The sequence below is a fragment of the Tachypleus tridentatus genome, chromosome 2, assembly GCF_004210375.1.
Source record: "Tachypleus tridentatus isolate NWPU-2018 chromosome 2, ASM421037v1, whole genome shotgun sequence".
NCBI lineage: Eukaryota > Metazoa > Arthropoda > Merostomata > Xiphosura > Limulidae > Tachypleus > Tachypleus tridentatus.
The window spans coordinates 151,044,586-151,064,383 of record NC_134826.1 but is presented as its reverse complement, the minus strand read 5'-3'; the positions used below and the strand labels follow the sequence as shown (position 1 = coordinate 151,064,383).

At 31.0% G+C, this 19,798-nt stretch overlaps 1 protein-coding gene across 14 annotated transcripts in view; it reads left to right on the top strand.

Annotated features, from left to right (window-relative positions):
- LOC143245365 (uncharacterized) overlaps positions 1-18,440 on the top strand; it is a 161,196-nt gene extending 142,756 nt beyond the window's left edge. For 12 of the 14 annotated variants that reach the window (XR_013025604.1, XM_076491617.1, XM_076491613.1 and 9 more), the window contains 6 exons: positions 2,804-2,880; positions 5,468-5,617; positions 6,836-7,021; positions 11,753-11,876; positions 16,751-16,787; positions 18,073-18,440. Coding sequence is in view for 13 of the 14 variants with exons in the window: in XM_076491617.1 (XP_076347732.1) it covers positions 2,804-2,880; positions 5,468-5,617; positions 6,836-7,021; positions 11,753-11,876; positions 16,751-16,787; positions 18,073-18,102 (604 nt within the window). In the remaining variant the exon portion in view is untranslated. Of the gene's footprint in view, positions 1-2,803; positions 2,881-5,467; positions 5,618-6,835; positions 7,022-11,752; positions 11,877-13,084; positions 14,351-16,750; positions 16,788-18,072 lie in introns of those variants that run through there. The other 2 variants (XM_076491615.1, XM_076491614.1) reach the window with 2 other exon arrangements.
- Positions 18,441-19,798: the final 1,358 nt, after the last annotated feature.

The following is a 19,798-nucleotide window of genomic DNA, read 5'->3' as shown; positions in this document are numbered from 1 at the left end:
CCTGAAACATAGCAATGTGTGATCTGGCGATTTTACCCATGATGTTAGGTTTCATGTATAAATGACAAAATTGATGTTTAGTAAACAAAACACTGATTTCTGTCATCCTCATATTGAAATTAAACACGTTGTGTGACAAACCTAAATGAAAACAAACTGTACAACATTTCCTTCAGACATTTACTCCATTTAAGAAACAAGAAGAAAATTTCTGGAGATGTGTTTTTGTATATTTGATCCATCAGGCTTAACAGATTATATGAGAAATATTTCAGCAACTGAATGAAGAAACATTTACAACGTAGATGTATAAGGCCTTGATACTGATAGGCTGTAGTAGCTAAAATGTCCAAACTATAAACTTAGTAGATAAGAAAAAAGTGATAAAAATCCTACACAAGATATGTTTACCAGCAGCATGTGTGTTACTTAATTCAATAAATTAACGTAAGCTACATATTTATTGAGCAATTTACATAAAAGTTTCATAGCAGGATTATTAGTTCAAAAAGCATAAAAATATACGTAGATACAGTAATTTAGTGGATAAATTTAGTAATATATAAGTAAATAGAGTAATTTAGATTTATTTCATATAAGTAACGGTAGTTACAAGGTTATTAAAATTGACCCAGTGCATACACAGTTTAAGAAGAGAAAATAATAGATTAAAATATAAAGTTTTACTGGAAAAAACATTTGATGTTTACGTATAAAGTTTCAGAGATTATACAAGTAAATTTTGACAATTTTCTCATAAAGAAAAGTATTTTTAATCTAATTAGGAAATTCGCTTTGCACTTAGAGCAGTGAACACTCTATTTCCACATACTTATGGAAAACAGTTTAATTAAATACTTATATAATAAATCTGACTTTGTGTCTACAAAAGCCTTGTAATGTTTACTGAAAACTTTCTAAATTTGGGAAGATTTACAAAATGTATTAAAAGTTATAGTATGGAAATCCTTCCTTCTTTCTGGAATAACTGCAAATTATGACAAAAAAACCACAACTATTTATTTTTAGTAGCTAAAGCTTATAACAGCATACACATATTTATATTTAAATTTTATTACCTTTGGAAACAAGTGAAATTTCTTTTCACATCATATTAATTACAAATTACAAAATAAATGTGTACCTGATGCTACGGTATTGAATCACATTAATGCAAGAGTTACATGAGAATTTTCCTTGTAGAAAAGCATTATTATTGATATATTTTACTTTAGTTAAATTAAAAATGGGTCAAGTTTTTCATTTTCTTTACTTTTGTAACAATAAATAACAAATACACTTGAAAAACAAGAAAGAAAATATTTACCTGGGTCTTTTTCCTTTTTCTCTCATCTAGTAATGAAACTCAATCCTACTTTGACCCTAATTGTAATACTGCATTCAATAATTTCTGTTTAATTAAATAATGCATCACATAAAAAATAATAATAACTCACAAAAATAAAAAAGTGTTGCACAACTCTTACAGTTTTGTTGATTTTCTTATTGTACAATAAAAATTGTTAAAAATTCAACTAAACTCATAAATGTGTTTTTTTGTGGAAATAAAGTTTAAAGTGGAAAAAATTTACAATTCTCTAAACAGAAAACAATATAATATGTTATTTGACAAATAAAACTTTGACTTTTTGTTGATTATAAATAATATTAAATGTCAGAGAGACTTATTGGTAAGTTTTGAGCATTGTGACAGGTGGGGAAGCAAGGTAGTTCTGATTTTGTATTTTGTTGTTCTGTAACTAAACAAGATTGAAGAATGTGTAAATTATGTATTACCAGCAAAATGAAACATTATAATGAGTAATGTACGTTAAATTTTATATTTCTCGAAGGGGTGTTTAAGAATTACAGAAGATGGAAGACATAGATTAGAAACTCACAATTCTCATACCAGAAGAGGTTGAGATTTTGTAAAAACAAATTTCCTTACAAAATTAAAAATTTAAATAATACTAAACTTTCATTGATTATCTATGTTCTGAAACTGAGTTTTTTCACATATGTTAATAACAAAGTAGTTTAAATTTCATATGTAATTCTGTGACAAGTTGTGACGTGCACTTTGACGATGAAACTTGTTAGAAGTTGATTGTGGACAGTTATGTACAAGCTGTACACTGTTATTGTACAAAGTTCAAGGCAAAATACCTGTGTTTGCCTTACACATGATGGATGTTATAGTGTGGATTTGATTTATTGGGGTAAAATTTTGTGTCTCAACAAATTCTTATAAGTATGGAACCCAGCAGTTCTTGTTAACTTGAACCATGTTGATGAGAACAGTTTGTGTTCACAATTTCATAGTATTAAAATTTTTCTTGTAAATAAGTGGATCTATTACTTATTCAAAATAAAGAAATTATAATAACAAAAATAACCCTGATTTTTACATTGAGATACCTAAACAATTCGTTTGAATTTCTCACACATATTCCCAAAACTTTATTTCATACAAATTTTCATCCTCATTTAAGAGGATACATTATTGGAATAGTTATTTTTTTAGAAATACTAATAAATATGTTTCTAACCATACTGTTACTTCAACAGCAATAAATTGTATTTAATTTGTGAATTCATTGTGGACCGTATACATATATAGGTGTTGAATGTCTTTGTCAATGTATCAAAACTTGTGTATTTGTCAATATATCATGCTGTTATATTAGCATATCCAAATAAATGTTTATAAACTGTGGTTAATTGCCTTAATTTTATAATTAAAGATTTGTATTGTTTTAGCAATTATAATTTTGTTTTTTGGACATTTTCATGTACTTAGAATCTTTACTCACAAGAAAAGCAGTATAAATAAAGAGTTTACCCAAGAAGATTGGAACACACTGAAACATTACAATGGTATGTGTTTGTTTCACATTGAGTTAAATTTTGTTTTTTTCCTGTGGACTGAAAATTACAATTTTATTTGTAAAAAAATAGTTCTTAAGTAGGCAGAAGGTTGACATCATTTTTTTTTAAATATATCTATATATACGTTTGTTTTTGAGCTTTGAAAATGTGTAAGTGTACAGTTTTCCTTATTGGTCGGTATTTCTATGTCACTTTCACAATTATTTCTGTCAGTTTAAATGTCTCAATCAAGTAACACTTTTACCTTCTTTTGGCTCAATTTGTTACCTAGTTTTTGTTGAAAAAGTTTAATAGTTTTATTTAAGGCAGGATTTTTTTAAAACTAAAATATGTTTTTGTTAGCTAAATAAATTTCTAGTATTTTAATTGTATCAGGCTTAGTGAAGCCAGATTCTCTACAGTCAGTGTTTGTGGCTTTTTGGCACTAAATCTACTTGTTTTAAAATAACATATTAAAAGCAAATCAAGCATATAAAACAAATGTTCTTTACACTGATGATTACCACAGTTTTATCCAGAGCTTTAAATAATTCTCTCTTTTTCCACACAGGCCAGTTCAATTACTTTGGGACACAATTGATAAGAAAAATTATTGTTCTCAACTATGTTATTACAATACAATTTATGATAATTTCACTTTCAAAATTACTTCCATACACTTTTTATCACTAAACTCTCAAACAATACAGTCTGGAAATATAATTCAGTGATGGTTATTTTACACATATTTATACACTGGCAAAAGTCCAGACCATTCTGTGTAATACTAGAAATTCTGATGCAATAATTTTCAATTAAACCAAAAAGAAACTCAGGAAGTTTCAGCAACATAATGCAATAATCTCACGATTATAAACACTTGGTACTTCATAACAGTTGAACTACGCACCGTATGATTCTTAAACGATTACATAAATAAAACTAACCATGATATCTCACTTCTAGAAATAGCTAAGTATGACACCCATGCTGTATAATCTGTTCATATTATAATGCTCACATTAAACTTAAAGTGAAACAGTCAGGTGTATCTAAAAAGTACTTTCAGCTAATTATACACTTTCATATAATGGTGTATTATACACACATATCATTTCCTCTACCATTTGTTGTATTTTTAACTTGTTGATTTTCATATCTTCCTCAATCATTATGAGAATATTTTGTTCAACTTATCTGTTAATATCTGATCTAGTATTCCTAACCTTTGTTCTTTAGTTAGGTAATGTATTCTGCTATAAAGGATATTTGAATATACAGAACTGTAGTTTTCTTTACTGACTGAATTTTACACGACATGGAGTGAGGTCTGTCATTGCATGTAGGCAACCATTTTTATTTTTGTTATTTCTATAAATAAATATTTTTATTTTACCACAAAATGACTATTGAGTTCAAATACCTTTAATCACCAAAAGTATGGTATCTTTATCCTGGTTAGTTTTTGTTGTTATTGTAAGTAATTCTATCTGACACTTATCAAGAAGTCATTTTAACTCAATATTCTACACTTGGGTAAATGTTTCAGTTTTGGTTTGAATTGGAAAATTATTTTGTAGTTGATCAGTTAATTCAGTAAAGTAAGTTGTCTTTTTCTGTTGATTTAAAAGTCTTAGTTATGTGTTACTGTTATGGATATTTTACAGAAAAATAAAAAAGTATTGGTGACCATCACTTCAGGTCATGTCCCAATGTATACATCAACTGTTTCTTAAATTTTTTTCAAATATAAATCGATTTTATACACAGCTTTATTTGCCATGGAATATTCAAGCATCACTCAAAAAGTGTTTTTATTTCTGGTTCAAAGTAATTAGCAGGTTATATCTTCTCCTTCCTGTTTTCACTGCATCGAGGTTTGTCATAGGGTGTACACACACCTATGAAGTCAATGAAGATTGCATGTTATCAAAATCTGATCCAGGTATCAACACCAACCAATTGATTTGTTGTGTAAAGACTTTAATTATCACCTAAAATCTGGACATTTAAAATCAACTTCTTTACTATATTTGCTCTGTGTTTAACTGTATTTTAGGTTTTAAATTTTATTTTCATTACTGATACCAAAGCAGACACTATACAAATCATTTTAAACAATATTCCACTTTCACTAATGATTAGGATATTTGGCATGACTCTTCCCATAGAACATCAATACTTTTGAAGTCCAATTAGTTAATACTGAATTATATGTTGGAGACGAAGTGTTTTGAAACATGATGTATAACAACAATACACAAAGGCACTTCTCAAAACATTCTTCTTAAAAATAGTTACTTAATGTTATGTATCTGGCTTGTTGAATATGTAAAACTCTGTCAACTAATGATATGGCACTCTTCAATAAGTTATTTTAAAAGTTAACTAAGTAGCATAGTATTGGAATGTTTTTCAAAGCCTACAATTTTAAAACCTACAGCAGTTTAAAAGGTCTTTTTGTTTCAGTACGATAAGTACACTTTTATGATAACATAGTGCTTTGGTAACAAACATAAAATTCATTATGTTAGCATAATACTTTTTATGTTTCCCATAATTTATCAAGTACGTATTTCATATTTATATTATCCAGATACTACTCCAATTAGAGTTCAGATGACTATGTTCAGTTTAAATGGTCAGATGAGAAAACAGCAAGGGTTTATAAACCACATCCGCATTCAGCTTGCAGCAAATATTGGAGTACATGCTAGAAGAATTGACAATGTTAGGCTGCTAAAAAGTAAGTCCATGATCTATGAAGTTTAGAATGAGAGATTTTTGGGCAGTGCAATCTATGTTATTAATGGTACTCACTTGTTTTTATTTGTGTGTGTGTTAGTTTGATTCATACGTTTTCAAATAATGTAAATTCCAGGTTACAGAGATACTTTTCTTTGATCCAAGATAATGGTTTATTTGCATTTTTATAATTCAAACTAAATACAGGGTCAACAGCAAAAGCATACACAATGTAATACATATAAAATAAAACGATATATTAGAACAAAATAATATTATAATGGATATGAACTTCAGTCAGACACGAACTGATGGGTTACACATTGAGAATGAAACATAGTCAAATAATTACAGACTAAACATCTTATCACTAGTGATTCATAACTTTGTACTGCTTGTTTCATCATATTGTGTTCTATTATTTAAATTAGTTGTCATACATCATTTAAGATAAATGACAGACAGTTGTTTTTGTCAACATATTATAATATAGTGAATTTAATTCTGACTTCACTTCTAACTAGTTAGTTTTATTTTGCTACTTCTTATATTGTATATCAGAACTAAAGTGCAATTTAAAACACTGTTTAGAACCACCTTGTTACTAAAATCATTTTATCTGTTACACATGGACAACAGCACACATATTCAGACAAACATTCTTAGAAAATTGTTCATGTATGCATTACGTTTATTTGTAATGCTAAAATAAACTTTATTTAGTTATTTTGTATTGTATCAAATTACAAAAACATGTTGAAGTGGTGTCTTCAGAAACGAATCTTTCATGAATAAGATTTAATAATGATGCTGTATTTTATTTAGTGATATCGTTATAAGCTGTTCAAGAGAAATTCAAACTCATTGAACTCTTTCAAGTTAGAAGTTTTTCTATATCATACTTACACAAAAAATCCTTAAAGTATTTTTCATTGTCAAATGTCTTCCTACAACTCTCAGTGATCACTCAATACAACTGTTTTTGTGTATATATTGTAGTTCTTTTTTAATAGTACAGTTTCTAAGTATATTACTGTCTGAAATACTCAGCATGTAGTTAATCAGTGTTTTCAAGTATTTTATGAATATTGCTTATGGTATTGGAAATCAATGTATGTACTGTGGAAATATAAAGCATATATTTTGTGGTAGAAATACATTAATTTAATACGGCACCTTTTACAAGCTTATATTTAATACACAAATATCTCTTTACTAGATCCAATGAAACTTCAGTTTACTATCCTTCCTGTCTTCGATTCTTTAAATCTTGAAGCTTCAGTAGTCGAAGCTGTACGAATTCTGTCTGACCTGGTTAATAGTGAAACACTGAATCTCACAGATGTTGCAGGTTACACGTTACAGGCTTTGCCTTACAGCCTTGTTTTAATAAAGAATACCAAAGGTAATTTATAACAAGGTATACTAAAGTAAGGTTTTTTGTCCTTGTTTCTTTTGTTATCATTACACACATACTATTTGAGTAAACCAATAACCGAGTCATGATCTCCACAAATCTATATAAAAATTCAATTCAAACTGAACATAATGGATGTTAAGTTGCATTTTAATGCATTGTAATACTTTGTGTTTAACACTATAGACGTGTGTGAGGAAACAATAACAGATTCAAGTAAATAACCATGAACACAACTTGAAGAAAGTGTACTAAGTAAAGATTTAAATTCCAAAACACATTTACCTCCATTAACACTCACTGGTACTAATCGACTACCAGGGTTTCTTGTTTGTCCATCTCAGCATTAGTCAGATTTCTTCTTGCTTGTTCTTGTCTGTTATACTGCACTGAACTGCTCTTTGTAAAATTTGTCTTATAATAGTCTCCACATACATCAACATGCCTTCTATCCTTGTACTGTATATAAACATTTAATTCAGATAATGTTATCACTTTTCTTTGACAAAGCATCACTTACAGGTTTCCCAGTTTTACAATAATTAAGATATACTTTGAATGTTATCTTGTTATCCAGCTCATTCTGTAATAATAATAATTTTTTCTTCTTCCAATTGGCAAGCCAAATTATGGTTTGAATTTCTGGATTATTGTATCTGACAACTGGGTATCTCCTCTTCTACTTCTGATATCTAGCATTAAACAACAATCAGAAATGGGGTCACTCTTGGTTGAAACTGTCAGTGATCTCATTTGTAGTGAAATGTATTTAGATCTGTGGTGTTTCTTCAAAAGGCTCATACCCTGCAGTTTAGGGTAATTATCGACATTTTGTGGAGACTGTAGCTTTACTTTTTTGGGGCATTCTGATAGTCTGTTGAATTTTCATCCCTATAGTGGATCAGCAGTAAGATTAAGGACTTTTAGCACCAGGATTTGGTTCTCTAGGATTGATGTGGCAGATGGCCTGTAGTTGCTTTGCTGTAACAAAACACTTACTTTATCTCATAGGATGCTGGCTGTTCCAGTTACTGGTAATTATCATACTTTTTAAATAAAAAGGAAGGATATGCTTGGGATATGTTTGGTTATGCTATTTTTTATTTGTTTTTCTTCTGTTGGTTCTTCAAGTGTGTGATTTTTGGTATTTTTTCCAGTTGCTTCTGAGCCTGTAATTTACTTGATGGCTGAAAGATCTGGGAGCAGAATGTTTTCTACATACATGGAAATTGTGGTTCATGCTGAAAGGTTTATTTGTTTGTCACATGAAGGAACAGCTAGCCCTCATCCAGCACATTGCTGTCACTTCATGGTTTTTCCTACTTACATCACCTTGTTGATGCATGTTTTCTTCTCTCAATTTCTGCTCCTTGTGTTTCAGGATTCTGAGAAGGACTTCCCATATCACTTGTGTGAGTCTGTGTCCCCAATTTAGCTTCAACATTTTCTTATGTTTTTCAATTCTGTTTGTTAAAAGACTCTCTGGATCACCAGTTTCATTGAGGGTGAGTTACGTCCATTGTTAACATGCACCTTGGTTCAGTTTTCAGCTTCTACATTCCTCCCAGTTGCTGTCAGAGTCTAAACATTCATTGATTCCTAGAGGGAAGTCATCGTACCTTCTCTGTTCATGAGTACCAATCTCTAACATCTGCTCCTAAGTACACTGGTACTCAGAGTAGATTCTGTCTGTATCCCAGGTTTCCATTGTTTAGTCAGACCACCAGCAGTGTCTGTGATTACTGTATACCTTCAAGTGCTGTAGTGGTTTGCTTCCAAAATTTTCTGAACATTTGATAATCTTACACAATTAGTCGTCCATTTGTCCACCCAGCCTGGAGGGTTTCCATCTCCTGCAGTTCATTGAAATATGGAACTTAGTTGTAGGGTTATTTGAGTCTGGTTGGTCTGGAGGTAGTGAGAGAGTTGGCTAGTTCTTTAAGGTTTTTATTCCTTTTAGTATTAGACCTGTGAAATCAGAAGATTGGTGTCCAGTTATCAATCTTCCTTGTCTGTATTAATGCCTAAATTCTGTGTAGTTCACAAGTTAATCATTCTTTAATCTTTGTTGATTTTTTAAAGAGATTGTAGATGTCCAAGTTGGTTATTGTTGGCTCTTATCTGCACTTTGCCTTAACAGTGTAGTTAACCACTATCAGTGTTTGTGGAGCACATGGATCAGGAACTGCAGTTCCAGGTTTTCCTTCAGTCTTCCATGTACTTCACATTGGTTCTGTTACATGATATGGATCTTCTTATCCTCTTTATTCCACTCTATAGTGCCCACAGCATTCCATGGATGACTAGTTACTTCTAGCAACATATCTTCAATTGTAAGCTATTTCATCCTGCTTCTACTTTTAAATACAACCTAGGCAGCTTCTCAGTTGGGACTGCAACATTTTTTCTTGCTCCAATTCAATATGTTGTCAGCCTAGGTTTGTTATATTTTTATCTCATTTCTTATTCATGCTTGGCTGTCTCCCATAGTGCTCTTTGCTTCAGAATAGGATGCAAAGATATCTTACCTTTCTTTCTCCCATTACACAGATGGTTCTCCCTCTTCTGTGAATGCAGGTATCAGTCAAATCCTTCATGTCTTTGAGATGAGAACATGGTTTGAGCTTCATAAAGGGTAGATTCTCAGTTTTCACTCTGTCTATTGCATGATTGTGTCTTATATTTCACATCAAGGAGGCATGTGGTCTGGGGTTCCTCATTTTTTAATTCTGGTTCTTGGGATTAGTCTTATCACCTTTCTTACTTGCCATGTTCTATGGGTAATGCTTGCAGTAGCAAGTAGATTGTCTCAATCCAAACAGGTTCTCCACACAGAATATGTGTTGCAACTCCAATTTGTGGGCTTTCTTCTCCTTGGATCACCCAGCTACCAGCAGTTTAGTCTCCAGTACCTCATCTTTGGGCCTTGATAATAGAAACTTTCCATCTGGACAAGATATAATTACCATTTTCATGCTTCTCACCACTTAATACGCTACCTGGGGTACAAAATATTTGTTCCAACCCACTGTAGGATCCTGTTCATCGTAACATATTGGTGGCTACACCCTAGTTTCTGTTTCTGTAGTCCCTTCTGATATGTCCAACTCTTCCACTCCATTTTTGCTTTCTGTGTGGAGGCAACCCTGATAGGATATGTTGCACCAAGCTATGCAGAAGCTAAAGCTTGTGGAATAGAGGTTTTACTGTCTTTCACACACGTTTTGGGTTTAATTTCTATGGTTAAGATGTATCTGTTTCTGCTTACTTTGAAGTTGCCAGTTGTGAAGTGAGGAAGTTAAACACTTTTCAATCAGTGGTGTCTACCATAACTTATCTTTTTTAGTTGGCTCTTTTACAGATGTTTTACTTCTACAGTTGCCAGTGTTTATGGTAGCATTATTGAATACCATTTAATTATCACAACTACATTCTATTGTGTCCAGATACTTCACATCATTTTGGAGCATTGATCTCAAATGACCATTTCAGTTACCTAAGAGGTAGATTTAGGTAATGTTTTCTTTCTATACACCTATTTTATCCCATTTACCAGCAGGTTTATTGTTTGTAACTTTTGAACTGCAGACATCACTGGTTGGAGTGATTTGTGCTGTTTGTTCATAGACAATTTACTCGTTTTCTCTATGTCCTCACACCAGTTATTCTTATCCAGTACTCTGCGAGACAAAAAATGGACGCCACAGTTTTCTATAGTTCATCTACTTTCTATGTCCAATCAGATTTTGATCTTATTCATATTCAGGGAGGGTCTTGAACATATTGTTGCCAGCACTTTATTTTGAGCTCTGTTTTCTTTGTCCTTAACAGCCTGGTCATATTGTGTACTGGAGGTCACTGTACAGACTTGTATGTGGACCTCCCTCAATACTTTTATCTCACATTATTTGCTTTACCTGGCAGTCTCTTCATGTGCTTAACTATCTTAGCTATTTCTGCACAATTATTCAGAGGGGTAAGCATTTTTATTTCAGAATTCCTTACCTTGTTTTCATTGCATCTCAAGTGTTGCTGAGACAAAGAAGAAACACTGATGGTCAATTAATAGCTATAATTGTCAGCAGAGGCAAGTATTATGAAAATGTTAACTTTCACCCTATCATATAACACAACGCCTACCTTAAATATGTAGCTATAAGAACAATGATACAGTTTTATAGCCTACCAGAAAAATATAAAATTAGAATTCAAAATTAAACTCAGCAGTCTCAACAAATATAAATATTCCATAAAATGCTAAGTTCTAATTCAAGAGAAAACCTAGCATTAATGCAAAATTCAACAAATGACCAAAACTAGGCTTAGAAGTCTACTAATAATGACAATGAGATATAGTACCATTGGCTTAACAGTAAGGCTGAGAACTTATAACATTAAAAATATGCTTTTGATACCCACAGTGGACACAACAATGATAGCCCTTTGTGTAATTTTGCCATTAACAACAAATAATCCAAAATAATACAACATTAGATCAAGGTACTTATATATTTTTGTTTAAAACCAGTAATTTACCTAATCTCACTGAATCCTTGTTGATTAAACAAATGTTACTTTAGGAAAATAAATAAGTAATATGTTTTGTTATCTTATTCATTCAGAAAACTATCTTATGATTCCCAAGGGAGCAAAATTAATACTTCAGTTTTACAGTTGTTAAGAAAAGAGAATAACATTGTATCTGTTCTCTTTTCATAGCACAAACAATATCTCATGTGAAGAAGGATGGAACATTTGTTGCCTTGTCTTGTGGATGTGGTGGACTAGTGCTTTTGCTAATATGCTTGTTTGTTGTGATAAAAAGATACAAAAGGTCCAAAAGGTAAAAATTATTTTAAAGTACTTATATGTATATAATATATTTATATATTTTTCAAGGTACAAAATTATGCAGATGTAAATTGTTATATAATATAAGATGAAAGTTTGTAACCTTAGTGGAATTATAATAAAAATTTTTGGTTACACATACATTGTTCTGAGACATCTCATCTTAATTGTATGTAATAAGCTACCTATTGCTCATCATTATTTAACATTTTTGGTTATAACCTACATTATATTGCCACAATGACAAGCAGTTTGAAGATAGTAACATCCAGTGAAATCTGAAGAGTTACATTTAATTAATTTTCAACACATTTTCTCTTGTGTTAATGCATATATAGAGATATTTTCACTGTAAAGTTTAGAGAAGTATTTGCTCCAAAAACAGTTTGTCATTTCATTCCTAGATTTTGTCATTTTCTTGATGGTTACCACTTCCAAATTATTGTATAAAAGTACAAGTTTGTGATAAGTCAAAAACATATCATAAACCAAGTTTTACACACACAATAATTTCATATTCCAACAGCAAAGGAAAACAAATGAGGCCTGTGAATAAGTGAAATAAACTAGAAAATACATTATTCACATATTATCTATTTCTCATTTTGTTCATTGGCTTCTGTTTACCTTTATGACTTTACACTGGCTGCTATTGGTAGGACAGAAGAACCTGTAAATATTTCTAGAAGATAAAATATAAATTCAGAGAAGAGAGACAGCTGTGTGAATATACTACTTATGTTGTCAGACGTAATCCTTAGGTGACCTGTTATTCTGAATAAATATATTTAACATTCATACATTTCCAACTCATGACAACTGTACAGCTTTTTGTAACACCCCTTGAAATTTGGAACCTTACAGAGAATAAGCCCATATTTACATGAACTCTATCAACGAATGTTGTGGTATGTAACCTATAACTTGGCAAAAAGATCAGCTATAATCTATGACCTTTTTACATTCTTTTAACATGAGTGTCATAGAAATGTGCTGAACTTGCATGAAACGTTTAGAGAAACAACTGAATATACCTTTTTTAAAGATATACCCTACATTAATTGTGGAAGGTTAAAGAATAAGGATGTTCAGTCATCCCACAAGTAAGTTTCCTACATTCAGTTACCCAGACCTTAAACATCAATAGTTGAATCAAATTTTAAACTACCAGTTATAAGAAGCAATAGTTATTTCTTCTAGGTGACAAGCAAGATCCTGTGGTATATACATGAAGGCAAAACCTCCAGAAACTAACTAGATAACAAACAGAAATAAAGAAATATTGAATGACTGGAAATGACAACATAAAAATATAAAGAAAATATGAAACTGATATCCAAGTTATAATGGAAGTATCAAACTAAATAATAATAAACTGTTTCCAGCCTTGTTTGTTCACTTATTTTGTGATCACTATCTGTACACTATAAATTATCAATGTTTAATCGTGTTCTATGTTGACCTTTTCAAAATACAGCAATGGCAAAACATATATGTAGAACAAGATATTCCTCTTAAGTGTATATACATTTTACCCATAGAAAAACAGCCTTTCAAATGAAACATACATCCATGACATCATTTTAAATAAATCTTTGTGTCTTTTAAAGTACTTATTTATTGAGCCAAGTGGCGTTGTGATTGAGGCTTCAAATAAACCTTTGGGTCTTTTAAAGTAGTTATTTATTAAGCCAAGTGGCGTTGTGATTGAGGCTTCAAATAAACCTTTGTGTCTTTTAAAGTAATTATTTACTGAGCCTCGTGGCTTTGTGTCTCAGTTTAAAAAAATCCTTTGTCTTTTAATGTAATTAAACCTGAATCTCTCATAGGAAGAAAAATCCATTACTTTGGTTTCCATATTTTGTTGTTTTTTCATGTTCAACACTTTTTCCAGTTTCACCTCTATAACTTTTCTCAGAAGATGTCTCTACTTTCTTGGTGATCTTTGTTAATAAACCTTGTCATGATTGCGATTCTGTGGCAGTTGTAGATGTTTTCTCCATTGTCTGGATACACATTTGCAATTGGACCAACAAATACTTCATTAAAGGCCTCAGTTGAGTAATTCATTCTCAATATGTGGGAGTAGTCAGATTTAATCCAGAGGTTAATAATTTAAAATAAAATAACCAGTGGTCAAGAACCATAATATTTTATTGCAAAGGTTAAGATTGATACTTCCAAGTCAACTCAATCTGTGATAGTAGTTCATCTAGCAGTACAAGGTATAACATCCAAGTCAACTCAGTCTCTGATGGAAGTTCATCCAGCAGAACAAGGTATAACATCCAAGTCAACTCAATCTGTGATGGAAGTTCATCTAACAGTACAAGGTATAACATCCAAGTCAACTCAGTCTGTGATAGAAGTTCATCCAGCAGAACAAGGTATAACATCCAAGTCAACTCAATCTATGATAGAAGTTCATCTAGCAGTACAAGGTATAACATCCAAGTGAACTCAACCTACGATAGAAGTTCATCTAGCAGTACAAGGTATAACATCCAAGTCAACTCAACCTACGATAGAAGTTCATCTAGTAGTACAAGGTATAACATCCAAGTCAACTCAATCTGTGATAGAAGTTCATCTAGCAGTACAAGGTATAACATCCAAGTCAACTCAATCTGTGATAGAAGTTCATCTAGCAGTACAAGGTATAACATCCAAGTCAACTCAATCTGTGATAGAAGTTCATCTAGCAGTATAACATCCAAGTCAACTCAATCTGTGATAGAAGTTCATCTAGCAGTACAAGGTATAACATCCAAGTCAACTCAATCTCCAAGTGATAGAAGTTCATCTAGCAGTACAAGGTATAACATCCAAGTCAACTCAATCTGTGATAGAAGTTCATCTAACAGTACAAGGTATAACATCCAAGTCAACTCAATCTGTGATAGAAGTTCATCTAGCAGTACAAGGTATAACATCCAAGTCAACTCAATCTGTGATAGAAGTTCATCTAGCAGTACAAGGTATAACATCCAAGTCAACTCAATCTGTGATAGAAGTTCATCTAGCAGTACAAGGTATAACATCCAAGTCAACTCAATCTGTGATAGAAGTTCATCTAACAGTACAAGGTATAACATCCAAGTCAACTCAATCTGTGATAGAAGTTCATCTAGCAGTACAAGGTATAACATCCAAGTCAACTCAATCTGTGATAGAAGTTCATCTAGCAGTACAAGGTATAACATCCAAGTCAACTCAATCTATGATAGAAGTTCATCTAGCAGAACAAGGTATAACATCCAAGTCAACTCAATCTATGATAGAAGTTCATCTAGCAGTACAAGGTATAACATCCAAGTCAACTCAGTCTGTGATAGTAGTTCATCTTGTAGTACAGAGTGTAATTTCATGATATTTTATTGAAAATAAATCATCCAGACATGATGGAAGTTTTTGTTTTGTCTGAAGAGGCAGAAGTAGACATAAGCCTCTGTTGGCTGTGATTACATGTGGTTGTTTTGGTGACTGTTGAGTTATGGTGAGGAAATCAATAAAAATGGACATACAGATTGTATGTGAGGGATTTATTTTGTACCCATTGATACACTGACTGATTTAAAATGTATCTGATACAATTGTAGGTTTGAACCACACTGTTGTCATGGATAACCATGGTCGATAACTTGTAATTTACAACATACTGTAAGCACTTTCTCAACAGGTTCATATATTTTACATGGCCTTGTAACCATCATGTAACTATCAAGTTATAAGTATAATAATTGTGAAAGTAGTTAATACAGTTTTAGGAAATTTGACAAACTTTCAGTAAATGATAAAATTTCAAGTAAGTATTTTCACTAAAAATTTGTTTATAATTGAATGAAGTTAAATTGATTTTATATTATTCATATTAAGATTAAAATAACATTTCTTCATTTGAAAATATTTAATTTTCATTTCCAAAGGCTCTAAAACATCTTGTATAAAAATGCAAATGTTTTTTGTTTTCTTTAGGAAAACTTTATATTTTATCGTATTTTTCTCTACCATAACTGTGTATGAGATCATTTGATTCAGCCAACCTCATAACCATCATATAAATTTAGGAAATAAATCTAAAGTTGCCAGTAGGTTGAAGTTTTCTTTGATATATTGTTTTGGTAGAGTGTTGATTGTGTAAACTGGAATGGATGACAACTCTTTGTTGTAGAAATGTCAATGTAAATGATGACAGTTTGAAAGTCTTCTGTTTTCATCTGTGAGTCAATGTTTGTTAGATATGTGTGGTGACTGGTTTGCTTATCCTTGGTTCTGATTGGTGGGAAACACTTCATTAACCCTATAAAGTCTTCACTAAACATTAATAGAGATGAACAGTCTATGTTCATCATTGGTTGAAACCTCATGTAGTCTTTCCACCAACCAGAATGAGAAATAAACAAACCAATTACAAATATCCTCCACAATCTCCCAGTACACTAGAGAATCCTGTAACATCTTATACATACTAACCAAAAGACCAAGATGGAACACTTTTGAAATGTCATCCTCTGTGCCAGGGTTTCTACAAGTTAGTTACCATCCATTCAACTTTACTCAGCTTAAAGTTTGTATGTCTACATCCACTTGAACTTAAATTTTTGCCCATTGAACTATGTCTAACTAACAATTCTGCAACACAAGCAATAAATAACTTAGTGAACATCCATCTTACATTAGAATATTTTAAATAGTTTATTCATCATTCCTTGGTAGTTGTAAAGTTAACTGATAAATACATTTTATAAAAATGATGTAGTTATTGCCTACGAATGTTTAAGTACATTATTAAAAACGTTTTATCCTGTCATGTTGTATAACACAGCATGTTTCACATAAGGTTGTAGTAATTTTTTTTTCTTTTAGCAAAGTTGTTCCTGCTACCTGTCCATTAACTAATGAGGTAAAGTGTTGTTTTTTTTTCTGTACACACAATTAAAAGTACATAAAGTGAGATTTTTGTTTCATGTCTTCATATGCTTTGTTGCGTTATAACTGTATTCAGGATGTTTATACTGAAACACACAGTGCATTTTATTTTTGGAATGAGTGAGTATTCATAAACTCTTATGATTTTTTTTTCACATTTCAAGTTAATCCAGAGATGTCAATGACAATATTCTGATTCGATTAACTGATACTTTGCAACTCTTTAGCCTGTTGTATTATTATATTTACTTTTATTGTAAATATTATATGTCATGAAATTGTTTTCAGTACATTAAGTGATAAAACTGTCAGAACTTTAAATAAATTTTAAATATTATGTGAATGGTAAAGTCAGTTAGTTTGAAACCGCTTCATAATTAAAGAATATACAGTTCTTAATTTCTTCCAGATCTCACAAAACAAAAGATGTGAAACGTGTTTTGTATTGTTTTAATACAAGGGTGGAAATACAGTAACAAGTTTTAACACTGCCAATTCTACAATGATAATTGATATGTTGATGATGTAACCAATAAAAGTTGGTATTTCCAGTCACATCCCAAATCATAACCTTAATAATCTTTGTTATTTTCTGAAATCCCTCATGCAAGTGATAAAACTGAAATGTTATTTCATTACTTCTTTGATTAAAAATCCATTAAGAATGATAATAAGGAATGTGAAGTAAAATCATCTTTGGTTAAGTACAATATTATTATTATTGTTAGGTTTGTTGTTTTGGTCTGTCAGATTAGTACAATATTTTACCATGTGCTGATTGGTTACATCTGTTTTTGATTAACTAAAATTTGTAGGAGTCACTTTCTTCACTATAATTTTCATAGCTTCCATTTCATCTACACCATCAGATTTTTCTGTCTCTTTAAGTAGGTTTAAACTAGTTAGATTTTGAAGCTTTGAACTATTGCTTGTATGTATCCCTTCTTTTGATATCTTTTACTACAAAAACCAGTAACAATATCCTTTTGACCTTTATTACATGCAGAGAGCCTCCCAGTGGCACAGCAGTATGTCTTCAGACTAATACTGCTAGTAACCAAGTTCCAATACCTGTCATTGGCACAGCACAGATAATTCATTCTGTAGCTTTGTCCTTATTTGTAAACAAACAAACACACATACATGCAGAGGTAAATAATTTTTTTAATTTTAAAAATTCAGTGAGATTGATGGTGCCAATTACATAAAACTTTCTTGTAATACACTAAAAATAATTATTATGGTTCTGTCTTCTGCAGAAAGAAAACAATGGTGTTCATGTGGATTAAACTCCAGTTGCACCTGCTGCTGTGCCGTGCTGTGGTGTTCAATTTCTTCTTGCACGTTTATGACATTAAACTTGTGTTCTGCAACTTTGAGAAGGATGGATCTATTCACCTTTCCAGTACTGCTGTTAATTTCAACTAATATGTAGTGAAAGTTTTCAGAAGCTAGAGAGTTATTACATGCAAGATTTTTAGTAATCACAATAAATATAAAATAAATGAGTAACTGCAATGTTTGAAGTTTTTGTAAATGAACAGGCATTTGCCTTGGTTATTACTGTTTGCTATGTAGTTTGATAAAGCTTAGTTATTCAATAAAGTGTACATTGGTACAGAATAAAGGTTGTGTTTAAGTAATAAAAAAAATTAAAATAAAATTATGAAACATTATCATTATTCATTGAATGTGTTTTAAAGATCCAAATAATTAATGTAAATCATTACCTTGGATAAAGTGCAGTATAGATTAATGATGAATCTAACTACCAATATTTTAGTAATACAAGCAAATTTTAATCTGTGATGTTAATCCTCAAACAATAAATCAAGACTAAAATTAATTGTTTTTACAGTTGCTAAATTTTAATTATCATGTTCAAGCATCAACTGATGGAATCCAAATTTCTAGATTAATTTAACTTGGAAAAACTAAATAGAATTAATTAGGTACAAAGTTGAAAGAAAGAAATATCACAATTTTCTTATTTGGGATTTAATATTTAGTTCTATTTTAGCTATTATTATTTTATTAATTTCCTGTGGTATCTTTCATTAATATGAAAACATTAGCTAAATTTAAGCAAGGGTTTTAAAGTACATTTGAAGTTGAAATATCTTATTATTAATAATATTTTAGGAGCTCTACCAGGAAATTTTAATAGGTGGGAACCAGTACACATATTTACTAGGTTCTTGGTATCCATTATCTTTACTTGGCAAAATAAAAGTGAAGTCACATTGGGATCAGATGAAAAATGTTTAACTGCAAACAGTTCTGACACACTTTCCATTTTAAAAGGTCCTTCATTGAGGATATACCTGTACAAATGTTTTAAATATCTCATATGGAAATACTGCATGATGACACAAAGATTTCTTAGGTGGTCAATTGTCAGTGTTTGTCTCAGCCAGAAGTCTTATTAACACAAAACAACAGCAAATTGTAAAGAAGTTCTTGATATTTGAGAAGAGACAATGTTCCACAAACAAGGACAAAGCTTACATTAAGATACTGACACTAACATTTCAAACATCTCAGTTCACTCACAAAGGCAGCAGGGTTAGGAAGATATGCTGCTGTTTCTTTGTAATATTTCTTACACTTCCTTTACATTTCAATTATGGTTCTTTAATATGGCTGCACAACTTATCATAAGCATACTTGATTTCATGAATTGTATTTTAATTTGGATACTGGATCATTTTTATTGGCTTAAACTGTTGAATCCAACTTTAACAGAATTCATCAGTTGATTATAACTGTTATCCATATTCTTTCTTTATGTTTTGTAATTGTTGATTATGAAATTTTCTATGTTTTTAACGACAAGATAGACTTAACGTTTCCTCTTGGAGAGAATAGTCAAAGGTTCAACTGGTTTGAGTATTTCTCACTGGATCAAGATGTTGAAAACTCATCAGTATAAAGCAGGAGCTTTGATATTTCTTTCTTTATTTCCCTCAAGAATTAAATTTTATT